The sequence below is a fragment of the Nothobranchius furzeri genome, chromosome 2 (genome assembly GCF_043380555.1).
Source record: "Nothobranchius furzeri strain GRZ-AD chromosome 2, NfurGRZ-RIMD1, whole genome shotgun sequence".
Taxonomy (NCBI): Eukaryota; Metazoa; Chordata; class Actinopteri; order Cyprinodontiformes; family Nothobranchiidae; genus Nothobranchius; species Nothobranchius furzeri.
In genome coordinates this window covers 74,173,928-74,188,522 of record NC_091742.1, presented here as the reverse complement: position 1 = coordinate 74,188,522, position 14,595 = coordinate 74,173,928, and the positions used below count along the sequence as shown (strand labels likewise).

Here is a 14,595-nt window from a genome sequence, read left to right as displayed (position 1 = left end):
GAGGGTGTAGTCTATTTGGCAAGTGACAATCTTAATTTTATGTGCTGAAGTGCTTTTATCTTGTTACTTTTAAATAGAGCAATGTAATGAATAGCAACCTACACAGTGTCATTGTAAAGCCAAAGCTTGATCATTTTAAATACTTTTTTTCAAGTAAAAATGTGCCCCAAACTAGTTAACTGTGGCTCCATGTCAAGTGGACTAAAGAAAGGAAGGGGAAAAAATTAAATCGCTGGAGAATTGTTTATTTCCATTTATACAACGTTTACATTCAATACAGGGTACCATTTTACATTATTTATTTTTTTAGTATCAAGGCTGTAACATAAAGAAAGCCAGTTCTTACCACAAAGTTTGTGGCACAAACCATCTTTCAATCGCAAATATTGCAAAAAGGATTAATATATCCTCATTGTGAACGTTTAAGACAAATAGCAACACTTAAAACAACTTCCGAACTGGAAAAACTAATGTGGCAAGGTGCAGAAAGGAGTGCCCGGGCGGAATTCGATCCCCAGACTCCCGGGTGAAAGTCATACGCTCTAACCAGTCAGCCAAAGGGACATCTCCTTGGCCAAGTAGCCAGGGCGCACAATCTATCGGGACATTGTGGATGCTCACACTGCCACATCTTCCTCCCTCTTTCCACAAGCACGTCCTCGTGCTCCCGCGCAGGGTGCCACAAACACTGCCACACTAATATCCGTGATAAACATCTGTTTAAGTACCGGAAGAGGTTATCTTTGCTTTCTGAATGTCCATATTGCTAGATATGCTGAGTTTTAGGGCGAAATCCTGGGGAATTTTGTCTAGAAATGCAATTGCCTAACCGTGCGCGATCCCGCGGTGGCTAATCATTTTTTGGCAGCGAGTCAATTTATGGCACAACACCGGATCGGGTTTCTCCTCCTCCTCCCTCTTTTCTTCTCCAACCTGTCGCTGGGCTGAGGCTCCATCACTTCCTAAATTGATTTTACTTGAACCTTCACTACCAAACAACTGTGAGATTTTAACACATGTGCCAGCATCAGCCTGAAGGGCCAGTTTCTTTTTTAGTCGAATTTTCTCCGCTTCTCCTTTCCGTTTTTTGTTCTCCATCTTGTTAAGCTCGTCTGTCTGTTTACTGAGATTCACAAACAACTGGCGGGTGCATCAGACCTCTGGCTATTGGTCCAGCCCAGAGTGTATTATTACCAATTGGCCAATCCACCAACTTTTACGAGGCGTCGCGTGGGGCGGTGCGGGCAAGTTGTCCGCAACAACTAGAGGCCAGGAAAAAAAAAACAGACACCGGCCCATAAAAGATGAAAGGGTCGGCCCAGCGGGCAGTTGCCCGCTATGCCCTATGGTCAGTCCAGCACTGTTAGTTAGCCACAAAAGTTGTGGAGTCCTGCCAAGGAGTCTTTTTATTAAGGAGCACTCTCAAGGACAACGTCTGAACCTGTAAAATTACCTTAAGGACCTTTCTAAAACACTCAGGACCAAAATTAAACATGTGACCCAGATTCGGTCTAAGACAGACATTACTATCAATTTGATTTTAGCTCCCTGAAGGAGCGACATTTAATTTAAAGGCACAACATTAGTCTCACAGGAACAAGATACTCTCCTGGATTTCAGGCTTTGCAAACTTAGCTCACATGACAAAATTAAAAAATAGTCGTAAGATTTTCAAAGCATGAGAGACCCCACACAAGGCGATTAAAAATCCAATCAAATGTGACTTCAGAGAACAAATATATAGTCTGCCCATGATCCATAAAAGCCGTTTTTAGAAAACACACCATGCCGCCACGGTGTGTCTAATGAACGCACCGTGGCGGCATGGCGATGCTGGAATTTTGTGTCATCCGTCAACGTGTCAGTGCCAAACTTGTGAATGCATATTACGCCTTGGCGTAACAAAAGAAGGTGTCAGGGTCACGTGTGGAATTACTGCCATGCTCCATCGGGACACTAATGAAAGTAAACACGGGCAGTGTGTTTCGCTTTTTGAACAGAATCAGCTGAGATGATAAACTGGAGAGATGCAGATTTCCCAGAGCTTCTCTCCATTAGAGCTGGAGCTCAGATCACCAGAGACTGCACAGGGACTGGGGGGACCGTTGTTAAAAAAACTTAAGAGTGCAGCTTCATTTGCAATAAAAGCAAGTTATGTCCGAGATAAAGATTAGTCCACGGCAGCGCAGAGACCGACCCCCATACCCCCTTTTTACTGCCACTGTATAATCTTTTGTAAAAAGAACATAAATGTGCCACATTATCACCATGGTCTGACCACTTATAACAGGGGTGTCGAACTCTAATTCACACTGGGCCAAAATGAAAAACTGGGACACATCTGGCCCGCGGGCATTGTGTCTGACACATGCGATTTATAAACAACCTATGGCTCCCTGATGCCGCCACAGCGTTGTGGCAAGTTGGTGGCATTGTTTTCTAAAAGACCCATAAAGAGAGCTCGTCATGGGGCGGAATCTACGAATGTCTTTCAAATTGTCTCCACATGCTGTTGGACATGAACTACGTGACGTACTCACCGTTACGGATGTCATTTAATGGGCAGTCTACCATACACTGTCGAAGAAGACCCAAATACATCGTATTTCTAAATAAAGGCCTTAAATACCTCTATCTGCTTTTGGTTCTAAGAAAAGCTCAAAATCTAAATAATCCAGTGTTGATGCAAAACCTGTTTCAAATAAGCCAGTGCCACCTTAGTTGTTATACTCCATCGCATCATCCGGTCCACCAAACCGATACGGCGCTGTCATTGACAAGGCACAAGACTGTTGAGGCCTGCTGAGGCTCCTATGGAGCATGGTTATTTCTTTAAGAGCAAATGCATTTTCCTTCGGCTACTATCCGTCTAGGTTTCAAGGCTAAACATGGCAGATGAGGAGATTTGGGATTCCCCTCACTTCATGCAGCATCCCCAGCAGGTTATTTTTTGATGATTTTACATCCAATAAGTTTGTTTAAAACACTGGCATCCCACAAGGCTGGGTCTTATCACCCATTATCTTCTCTGTGTGTATATACAAACAGACTTTTCAGACATGCAGATGAAATGGCATTGGGGGATCACCTGACAGACATCTCTATCCTCATCAGATTCAAGCTGGAGGTCAACAATCCTGTTCAGATCTTTACACCTTTGGTTAAACCGGGCAGTAGAGCAGGTTAAAGACATGGGAACAAATAATTTACATGTTTTAACACTTTGAAAATTGTACTTTTCTCTATATTTATAAAAGTATACATGCGTTCTTGTTTTTTCTAACCCATATAACCACTTTGCACCTCCTCTCATTTAGCCAAAAATGCTAAAGATACAGAAATGAATAGGTGTTTTAGCATGAATTCAAACTTTTTACTGATTTTTTAAAAATATTTTATCTCTTCTTCTCTATTTTCCCCTATAAAATAAAAACAAATTAATGTACTCAAGCCTGTCTGCTTCCCCTCACTACAGTGTATTTGAAGACAAAGCACCCACAATTATAGTAGTTTTCTGCAGAGTTTGCAGTAAACTTGGCAACATCTCTCCTTGTTTTTGTTCCTCTGGCTGCAGAGGCAAGACGAATCTATTAGGGAAAGGATGGAGTTAAGGAGCGTCGTTGGGTTTATTTCCAGTGAATCATCAGATTTCAGGCTTTTGCAGAGTTTTAAACCGACTGTTGGAGGCAGCAGTGATGCACATCATCTTTCTTGGCAGTCCTCTAGGTGGTGTAGAGGACTAATCATGCAGGAGGAATTTAGGCATGTACATACAAAGACTTGGACATAGAGCTGCAGAGACCAAATAGCATGCTTTATTTATATCATTAGCATTACCTTTAGCAGATTATTCTCCTTTTTCCATGACCCGGTGAATTATTTCTGATGTAATGAGTCAAACAGGGACTGGTTAGTGAATAATGTCCACTTCTCTCTGAACTCTGTCATCCTTCTCTGTCATCTGAATGCTGTCTTGGGTTATTTTTGCAGGACAAATCTACATTATGGTCCAAGAATGACACCTTCAAAATGAGAACAAAAAGGATAAATCACCGTTTATGGAGAGTTTTCTGATTGAAAGAGCATATTTTTATGCTGCTTGGTTTGATTTTGCAACATAAGAGCACATAGAAACAATGAATGACCCTTATGAATTCTGGGTAAATGTGTAATGCATCTTATTAGCTTGTGGAGAAGCATTTTGGTTAGACTATGTGCTGAAGTTAGATTTAATTCCATTAGTGCACCTTCTGCAACGTAATGTAATACTGCTGAGTGAGTCTGCAGAGACAGATAGATGCAGGCAGAAGTAATCAAACCATATGTGGTGTTTAAAGGGATACTAAACAGTTTTGCTAGCTTTTAACACCCCTAGTGTGAGTTCTTAATTATTTGTGGGTAAATCAAAATAAGCCTATCTCCTCTCTGAGCGTTTGTCTTTTTAACACCTTAATCTAACAGCTGAAATGTCTCCTCAGACTTCATTAGTGTCTACTGGAGCGGTTCACCACTAAATCAAAAAGATCAGCTGTGCTCATGATCTAAAACATGCAGGAAGCATGCTGGAACCAGACTGCAGCGCCAAGTATGTCAGCTCCATTTTGTCCAAGTCTAATAGACACACTGAAATTGCAAGTGCGTTATTCTGGCCACAGAGGGCGGTGGGTTCTGAGTGACATTTCATTAACCCTGTAAAGGGTCATTTTAGCACATACTGGCTCAAGAAAATTATTTAAAATTTAGAAACATTTGCACAGTATTCCTTTAAGTGAGACGCTGAATGGATCTGACTGAGGCCAACAGTTTAATCTTGAACAATATCAAAGTGAAGTTTACTTCAAGGTCCAGAATATACTTGCTTTTAATCTTGCGCATGCATGTTTATCATGGCTGTCTCACGTAACTTTTGTTTGTTTGAAGCATTGTTTGTGCACATCCTCTGAAATTAGCGCTAAGCGTTTGCAAGCTGCACTGTGTGAGTAACCAGTGGGGGGGAGTTGACAAAACAAGTGAGACATACTCGCCATTGTCACACAATCTCCGGTTTAGAGGTCTTACAGTATAGACGATACCACTGCGTATTTTTATTTATCTTTTTTGTCGTGATCTCCACATTCACCAGCTTATTCATCTCTTCTGTTGATGCCATGTTTGTTTTGGTTGTTCCCTACAAATCTGGCTCTCAATCCGGTCTGTCATCTGCACTGTGCCTCCTAGTGGAATCCTCCAGTACTGCATGTAGTGCAGCGGTGAACAACGCAAGTATTTTACCAGCCTGTCACAGAACTGCCAGAATAAAACTCACAGCTCCAGATAAGCAGATTCTGCCTCATTCACCTCTCCTCGTGAGATGAATTAACATGAAATTAGCACAAGTTTGTGCTTGTGAGGACTTTGCCTACCTGGCCCAAATAGCAGAGTCCTTCACTGACATGGAATATCGGAAGTGTGCAACTGTAATGACCTATCCTTGAAATCCGGGGAAAATAAGGGAAGAGACTGTTGACAATGATGTAATCTGCCTTCAGACATGACTTTTGAAGGATTCAGCCCCTGAATATTAACGCCACCAGTGATCAGGCACAGTGGGTGTCACGTCTAAAATGGTCTGGTAGAAACGTGTTCTCTATTTTTAATTTTGATGTTAGACACAAAATGACGATTCTGTGATATTTTCTTTGGCAGATCATCAACATTCAGATCCTTCATGATGTCATGTGATCGCATCGTCCACTCCTGGTTTTAGCAAAATTCTCCGAAAAGTTTGCACTTGCACTTATTTAATTAGTTCTTCCGATTGTTTCACATAATCACTCAGAAGTGAGTCAGCACTTTCTCTGTCATTCTGCCAGAACTTCATGTCACGGCTGTTTAAGCTTCTTTTAGGGTTTTGTTTTTAGACAAAAAGTCATTTTCTGGTAATATTTAATCTTTTTGAAATTAATTTTTATCCCCTTTTTACTTATGATGTCTGTCTATGGTTTTATACAGTGTTCAGCCCCTGGGGCTTCCATTGAGGTTGTGCTATACAGATAACATTTGATTGGTTGATATATTGTCATCTGCAAGATTTGGTCTGTTTTTTAAATCTGACTCTTTGATCTTTGTAAGAAATTTTAATATTCCATAGATGGTCATCTTTTACTGATGATTAGCATAAAGTTACCATTTCCTGCTGTTGGTTGATGTATGGTTTGATGGATAAGTGTTAACATCTGTGTGACTAGAGACACAGTCAACAGTCGTTACGTTATCCTTACAGTGCTCTGGAGACTGTACGAATGACATCAGAGAGATGACTACCACACTTGTAGTTTCATTGCCAGTGGGAGGAGGGAGAGAGGAAGAGTAAAACATTTGTCTCCAGCAGCTGTTTTATGCGTGGGTGAGTTTGTGTACACGCCTTTGTGATGGTCTGCTTGTGCCGTCGATTCAGAGAAATGACTAAGCTAACAGGGTAGAGGGAGGGAGGGAGGGTAAGACATGAAAGTGCAAAGCATGATTGAAAGATGAAAAGAGAATGAAAAGAAAAGCACTCAAAGAAAGAGAGCAGTGACGGGAAAGGCATCTGCATCACCCCCAGCAGAAGAAGGGAAGGAAGGAAGAGGAATCTCATGAGCTAACGCCCTGCTCTGAATGAGCAGCTCTGCCTCTCTGCTCCTCACCCTCCTCCCTCACCCCTCCATCCCTGCTGAGCATCACACAGGAGGATACAACTCAGCAGCTCTGGCTTTGCTTTCCAACACTGCGTCTTAGCTTCAGTTGTGGGAGATCCTAAGTGAAAGCTCGAACTGGCAGCTAGAGAACTCCAGGTTATGGGAGGAAGTTTGGGAGATAAAGTCGGGGCCTCTGCCCCTGGTTGGATCTGACCTAGAGGTTTTCTTGGGCTCTTACCGTCATGGGGTGCACCACCAGCGTGGTTCTGCTGAAGGGGATCCGGTCCATCCTTGAGAGGAACTGTAGCTACATAAAAGGAGCGGTGGAGCTAGGATCTGTGGAAGAGGAAGAGGAAACACTGACTGTTAGGGGTTCTCATCTGTGGATCCCTACCACTGCTTTGGTAAGCTCCACCTCTACTTGTTACCTCTCTGTTGATGTTGATCCCCAGTCATCCAGGACATAGTTCTTTATATATAAACTGGACCTATTTCCCAGTCCTTTTATGCCATCCTGTGACTCAGCACACCTGATTATGTTCTGATTTATCCCATGAAAGGTAAAACACCTCCTAAACTTCTGCCCATGTCATGTCGGCTTTATTTAAAAATTCTGCTTTATTATGTTCATTCTTTGTTTTAGAATTTGTTTTATTATCTAAAACATTTATTCTGTAAAATGATTAAAAATAAAACTTAAATGTAGGAGTTCCTGGAAAATGCAGTTTGAGCAAGCTACATGTTTAATAAACAATTCAAAGGTACACCCCGTTTCTGCAGGTTACACCCTAAGCTGCGCCTCCCGAATACTGGATCCATTGATACTGTCAAACCACCATAAAACACAATGCTATCTTACCTATCAAGACAAAATAGAGCCACCATGGCATCAATTTGCAGGCCTCACTGTTCCAGTAACAAACACCATTGTTCAAACGCATCACTAATGCACACGCTGCTCTTGTTCTGCTTTATTCTTGGCTATTTAGCCTTTTCAAATACAGTTTAATGTTTTTAACCTGTTGTCGACACCTTTTCTGCCATTGCAACGCACCTACGTAACCAGATAACTGTTTAGCAAGCTAGCTAATATAGCTAATCCAGCTCTGGCTTCACTTCCTGTTTAACCACTCTTAGCTAAGAACATGCCATTCATGCTCATAGAGAGGCAGTGCAGGAGAGGGATGATCAGAGGGCAGTTTGATGGATGAATTATGATCCAATTATTACAACTGTAATATATATATTGTGTGTGTGTGCGTGTGTGTGTGTGTGTGTGTGTGTGTGCCTGCTCTGTCTTCTCGATACCCAGTGAGTCGTGGTGGATGGCTGCTTATACTGAGCCAGGATTCTCTGGAGGTTTCTTCCTGTTAAAAGGGAGTTTTCCTCTCCACTGTCGCTAATGCTTACTTAGTATGAGGATTGCTGTAAAGCTAGTCAGTGACTTGATGCAACCTGCTGGGTTCCTCATATAGGAAACTAACTGGCATAATGCACTCACTGCACTGATAAGTAGAATGTTTGCTTTGTTAAGAGCCTTGAGGTGACTCTTGTGATTTGAACTGAAGATTGGGATGTTCATAATGATTGAATGAAGTTTTTCTAAAATTGTTTCAGAGTGGATAAAAAATATAAATTGTTCAACAAAACCTTTAATTGATTAGTTGCCCTCAATATGTAAAGAGTATTTCAATCCATATTATAGCAACAAATGCTTCAGAAGTGAATCATCCTCTACACCTTACCTCTCCTTGAAAAAACCCAGAATTTGAGTAAAGCTGTTTTAGAACAAATGGTCGCAAGAAGCTACAGTAGCTAGCATGTGTAATAAATCACGTGATGCAGGCCAACTCCAGAGGCTGTTGACCCAGCTAATTTATTCAATTCCATTTAGTTTATTCGTACAGCGCCAAATCACGACAGGGACTTCACAAAGTAAACACTCCAATTAACTATCTAACATTCCACTCTTAGCTCCAACCGTCACTTTACAAAGAGCTGAATGATAGTAGGAAGTTATTTTCTGCATGATAAGCAAGTTCACTTTAGAACTAAACCAATCTTGTCTTTATTTTACTGTTTTGTGCGGGGCTGTTATCTTGTGTACTTTATTTATTTTTAAATCACAAAATTATTTTAAAGTCAATGCAATTTATATAACAATGAAATAAATATGTTAATAGTTGAGAAAAACAATAAAAATGTATTATTAATACCAAATACCTAGTCACCGTGGCAGAGGAGTTCTTGACACTCCCCCATAACCGCAGGGTTGCAGGTTCACATCCCGCTCAGTCTGTCACAGTCATGCCTTGCAGGCACTTCTATTAAAGGTGGGACATTTAAATTGTTGATGTTTCATAAAATAAATAAAAATCATGCTGATGACATTTTAGAGTGAACAGACATTTGGTTGTCATAGCTGAAAAAGCAGAAAAGGCAGTAATGTTTTTATTATTAATGTTTTCATTAATAGTGTTTACTGTGGTGTAGACATAAATAAGTGTTTCTTTCTGTATTCATTTCATGTGTTTATATATATTTATTATTCTAATTTATAAATGTTTTATTATGCATTTATTTATTTTTATTATATATTTATTGAACAAATACAATCAGACAGACATTAATAATAAAAATTAAACAAATTTAAATGGATAAATGATTGAAAATACACTTCTAAGTAAAATATTTTTGATAAATGTGTTTCTGATTTAGAGTTTTTTCAGCCTTTGGCTGAGTGCCTCTGGTGGGTCTAACGCTAACGGGAACTCCCTGCTCTCGTATTCACCTGCCACGCATGTTCTTCACTACACTTGTGATGTCATGCTACAGACGGCTCACTTTTTATTGTACTTGTTATAGATAATGGCTTCATGACGCATGAGCACAAAGCACGCCATCACTGTTTATGTGTGAAGTCCATCTGGAGTGGGAGTTTCTCCTCTTTACGGCCAACACCCTCACACTTTCTCTCTCCAGGGAGCTTGTAGCAACCATTGGCCTCCAAGCATTACGTCAATCTTCACCCTTATGCAATTCTCCACAGACTTGTGAGCACTTCGTCTAGCTGCATGCATGTGCATATGTTCGTCAACATCTCCTAGGAAGGGAGTAGACCGCTCAAATTGGCTTCAGCTGTGTAAAAAGAAACGGACGCCATGCCTCCTTCTATCTGAGATGACTGTTTTTCATAAAGCTCTTGCACAGATGGTCCATCCCATCATACTTGCTTTCTTTGCTGTACCACAGGCATGGTACTGGTGGTAACTCTAGGAAGTTTGATGGTGTCAGAACAACAGTAATGAATCAGGACTACCTCAGTGGAGTCAAGACTGTGACAAGGGCATCTGATTATCATTCAGGGTTGGTGATGTTGTCACTGTAAGCCATTATGGAGGCAGCTGTGATACAGCACTTTATTATAGAGCTGGACCAGAGGAAAACCAAAGCCCAAATGCTGTTATACAATAAGAAAAGTTCATTTTTTAACTTCTTCACTTATTAAAAGTACACAAAACATTCTCAGCCAGCTCAGACTTTAGGATCCTATTTCAGAATTTGTCCAAAAATTGTACTAATTAGCTTTGATGGTATCTAGTTGCTTTTTTATCTTTAGGAGAATCTTTTCAGAGCAGCTTTGATCTTGTTACAGGGTGAAAACGGAGAGAGGAAATAGCAGCTTTATAGTGTGACTCTCTGGTGAGATGGCAAACCTGTTTTAGAAAATGGTTCCATCCTCTGTACAGTGAATTCTTGGCTTGGTGGGTGCAAAGTTGGTGAATCAATGGATCTAAACTTAAATTAGATAAAAGACAGCTGGACATTGCTCAAAGATGTTTTGTGTCGAGGCTTTATGTTGGTGCAGGTTGTCAACTGTTGCTTTGGAGGCTGCAGGTTGAAATCCTGACTGTGGCTTTTCTGCGTGGAGTAAAGCCTATTTTATATTTCTCCGTCTGCATCAGTACAGGCACACAACACCATTATCCGCCATCACAAGGGCTCTCCAACAGGCTCGCAAGGATGAATAGAGTAGAGCCCAATTTTCTAAATATCCGTAGAAAGCAACGGAGGCCACAAGCCTGTGATTGGTCAGGAAGCCATTTCCTTTATCATCATCAACAGCACCATCAACCCCCCCCCACCCCCCCCACCCCCAAAAAAATAACAAGACCCAAACATATCTAGCTGCAGACACGGAGCAGACTGTAAAGATGTCTTGTGGAAAAAGTCCAGCGATATAAACGTTTATACACCCGTAACTGAAGGAGTACAAAGATACACAGCAAACCTTTTTTGTTTTCGTGTTAGGAAATTAAGAGACACATGGGTTTGGAGGTGGTGACTGCATGGAGAAGTGTGTCACTGATGGACTGGGGACCTGTCCACTGTAATGGTGTGAAAATTAATCTAAGATGCTTAAATTAATTACCAAAGTTTATTTATTAAACAGAAGATTCAGTAAGATTCTTTTCATTCAATAAACTGGAAATGCAACCCTTTTCTGTGTTTCGTTTCAATAATGAGGCAAGTTTAAAAATGAAGAAATTTATTTACTAACAATTTTAAACTGAAAGATTTGAAACGACAATCATAAAATGACAATTCATAAATGGCAATTTCGATGACAATCCTTAACAGCTTTGATATTACTTGTTTAAAAGCAAACCTGTGTTGGATGGAGCTGAAATTGAGAATGATGAGTTTTGGATGCGTGAATGCAGTTCTTAGAAGGTTTCTTTCAGAGGGAATGGAAGGTGTTCTGGATGAAATGATGTTTTGCGGATAACTGAGTTATTTTTAGAGAAAACAGCATCAAACGTCATCTGTCGTGTTCTACCTCACCCAAAACAGGACCCCCTTTGTGGATCCGGACGTCAGGAGGATGGGTTCATCCAAGGTGGCACTTCGGCTGGCAGAGTAGACGCAAGTGTCCGATCGTCCGGTCCAGAGATGTCCTGGGTACACGGCTGTACGAAGCGTTTGGCAGACGCACGTTATCGTCTTAACTTAACTTCAGAAATCAAATGACTCTGGGAGAGTCTTGCGTTAGCTCGTTAGTTTCGTTTGTTCTTTAGCCATTCTTGTCGCATGACAGAACAGCTTGCATGAGGTCAGCAGGGCGGCCGTCGCTGGCTCCTCAGGAAGATGTCTCGTTCAGAACTGGACGTGAAATCTGTGATGGTTAGTTTTTACCAAACTCTCTCAGAACACTTCCCCTCTCTCCGGAAGAAAGCTTGGTCATGCGTCAAAAAACATGTGATGCAGTTATTGTTTATCTGAACTCTGTGTTGGTTGAACAAGGGTGAAGGTCTTCTTTGCTGAACACATCTTTAATCATTATAATAATTATCATTATAATACCCAAAGCATAATAATCCATTTCATGTAATTAGGATACCTTTATAATGAGCAAAGTGATTATGTTGTAATGATTATTTAAACAGTAATAAAATCAATGAAATATTAATTATTATTTAATTATTATCATCGTGGCTTGAAGTTTCCTCCTTCTGACGGAACAGCAGATACTGGTGTTATGATCTTGGCAGACATCGTGGCTACTTGGGTTTAATCTGTGGATTCAAAGTACTGTTTGACCCAGCTTGACCCAGCTGGGCAAATGTGACCTTTGGCACAAATCAGAAAGCCTTCATGCCGTTACACCATCATCTCTCACCTAATAATGGAGACCAGTAACGAGTACCTGGTTGTCGGCTCTTTTTAGAACCAACTTCCAAGTGTACCGAGCCAGGCCAAATATGCAACATCAGAGGATTGGCTATCATTGATTGGCTTGGACAGTGTTTCTCAACCTGTTCCTCAGTGCCTCCCTGCCCTGTATGTTTTCCATGTCTCTGCTACAGCACACCTGGTTCACATAGTTGCACTGTCTCCTTAGAATGACATCAAGCGCTGCAGAAGCCTGTTAATCACTCTTTCATTTAAGTCAGGTGTGTGGCAGCAGAGAAACAATGCTTCAAATTCCATGCTGCCGTTCTTTTTTTTAAAACACAGAAACAGTCTCGTTACCTGTTTTGTCGCTGTTTCGTCTGCGGCTGCAGACTTCCTCAGGCTGACGCTGATGGTGGCGTCACTTCCTTCTCCGTTTATCTGCGGGCAGCAGAGGACGTTGTCGCCCTCTGCTACCCGCTCTCCCCTCTCCGACGATGCAGTCCCATGCGCGGTTCAACGTGTAAACTCCATCGTCTCTGTTCATGGTCCCACATCCACGTCTCTTTATCTCGATTGCTTCTTTAATCCATCTTTTGTATTTTTGTTGTTCGGTGTTAACGATCCTTGTGTTGTCCCAGTCCATTATACCCGGTCCCTGGTTTTCTCTTATGCAGTGATCTGTTACGGCTGACTTCTTTATTGTGCTTTCTGCTTCTTCTTTTGCTGCTCTTGTGTGTTTTGGACTTGCCTCTTTCTCGCACTCCTTTCTATGTTCTATTGTTCGTGTGTTGAGTTGGCGTCCGGTTTCTCCTATGTATGTTTTATTGCAGAGTTTGCATGGGATTTCGTGAATGACTCCACATTTAAGTCCAGCTGATATTTTGTCTTTTGGGTGCACTAGTCTGTTTCTAACTGTTGTGTATGGTTTTGTTGGTGTGTTTATGTTGTGTTTTTTCATTGTTGCTCTTATTTTTTCTGTTATGCCTCTGATGTATGGTAGGGTTATCACTGATCTTGCTTCTTGTCTTTCTGGGTTTCTGGTTCCTTGCTTAGGTTGTTCTTTTCTTTCTGTTGTTGTTTGTTGTTTTCCTTTGTTTATCGCCCATGTCGGGTATCCGCAGGTCTTTAAAGCATGTTGTATGTGTTTGTCCTCTTGTTTACGGTCTCTTTCTTCTGTGATTATGTTTGCTCGGTGATATAGTGTTCTGATTACTGACATTTTGTGTATGGTAGGATGTTCTGATGTCCATAATAGATATTGGTCTGTGTGTGTTGGTTTCCTGTATGTGTTTATGCTTAGGGTCCCGTCGGCCTGCCTGGTGATTTTCATATCCATAACTGCTATACTGCCTTCTGTTTCTGACTCATAAGTGAATTTTATGCTGCCTGTGTCGTCAATGTTATTTAAGTGTTGTGTTAGTGTTTCTGTTTGGTCTTTTGGTATAATTTCCAGTATGTCGTCTACGTAGCGTTTCCATAGTTGTATTTTGCAGTTTGGGGGGTGGGGGGGTGGGGGGGCTATGGCTTTCTGCTCTAGGTCTTCCATGAAAAACTCACACTTTAGACTCTTCTAAAGCCCTTTTTAGAAAACACATCGTGCTGGCAAATCAGCGTAATGCTGGCGTTGCAGGAAATTTGCGGCATTTGTGTCGCCATGCTTGCTAGTAATATTGTGGCAACCCCGGACTTGTGAATGCATATTACGCATTGGCGCAACAGAGGAAGGTGTCATGATCACATGGGGAGTTACTGTTGCTCTCCGGTCAGCAACTATATTGAGAATGAAAGTAAACACAGGCCGTAAGTTTTGCTTTTGTAAACAAAACCAGCTGAGATGGTAAACTGGAGCGATGCAGTGCTCCAGGAGCTTCTCCCCATTAGAGCTGGAGCTCAGATCACCAGAGACTGCACGGGGACTGTCGAGGACAGACACCTGTAGGAGCGGCTTGTTAAAAAAACGTAATGAGCGCGGCTTCAATCGCAATAAAAAGCAAGTTAAATGGAAGTAAGCGGCAGCACAGAGACCTCCCCCATACACCCTTTACACCGCCATTGTGTAATCTTTTGTCAAAAAGGACACGATTGCACCACATTACCCCCACGCTCTGACCACTGATAAACGACTTGAGGCTCTCTGATGCCGGCTGAGTGTTGTGGCAAATTGGCGGCATTGTTTTGGAAAAGAGGCTTAAGAGTCTTGAGGGAGCGTGTTGGTTCTCTACATGCTAAATGTTTGTTCACGTTCTTGAAGGTATGGATTACT

General features: G+C 41.5%; 1 protein-coding gene across 3 annotated transcripts in view; it reads left to right on the top strand.

Annotated features, from left to right (window-relative positions):
- LOC107377074 (dedicator of cytokinesis protein 9) overlaps nucleotides 1-14,595 on the top strand; it is a 76,820-nt gene that overhangs the window by 10,446 nt on the left and 51,779 nt on the right. Inside the window, exon 1 of one of the 3 annotated variants that reach the window (XM_054747510.2) lies at nucleotides 6,751-7,060. The exons of the other annotated variants lie outside the window; for them this stretch is intronic. Within the exon in view, the coding sequence (XP_054603485.1) occupies nucleotides 6,899-7,060 (162 nt within the window). The 5' untranslated portion in view covers nucleotides 6,751-6,898. Of the gene's footprint in view, nucleotides 1-6,750; nucleotides 7,061-14,595 lie in introns of those variants that run through there. 3 annotated transcript variants of the gene reach the window in all.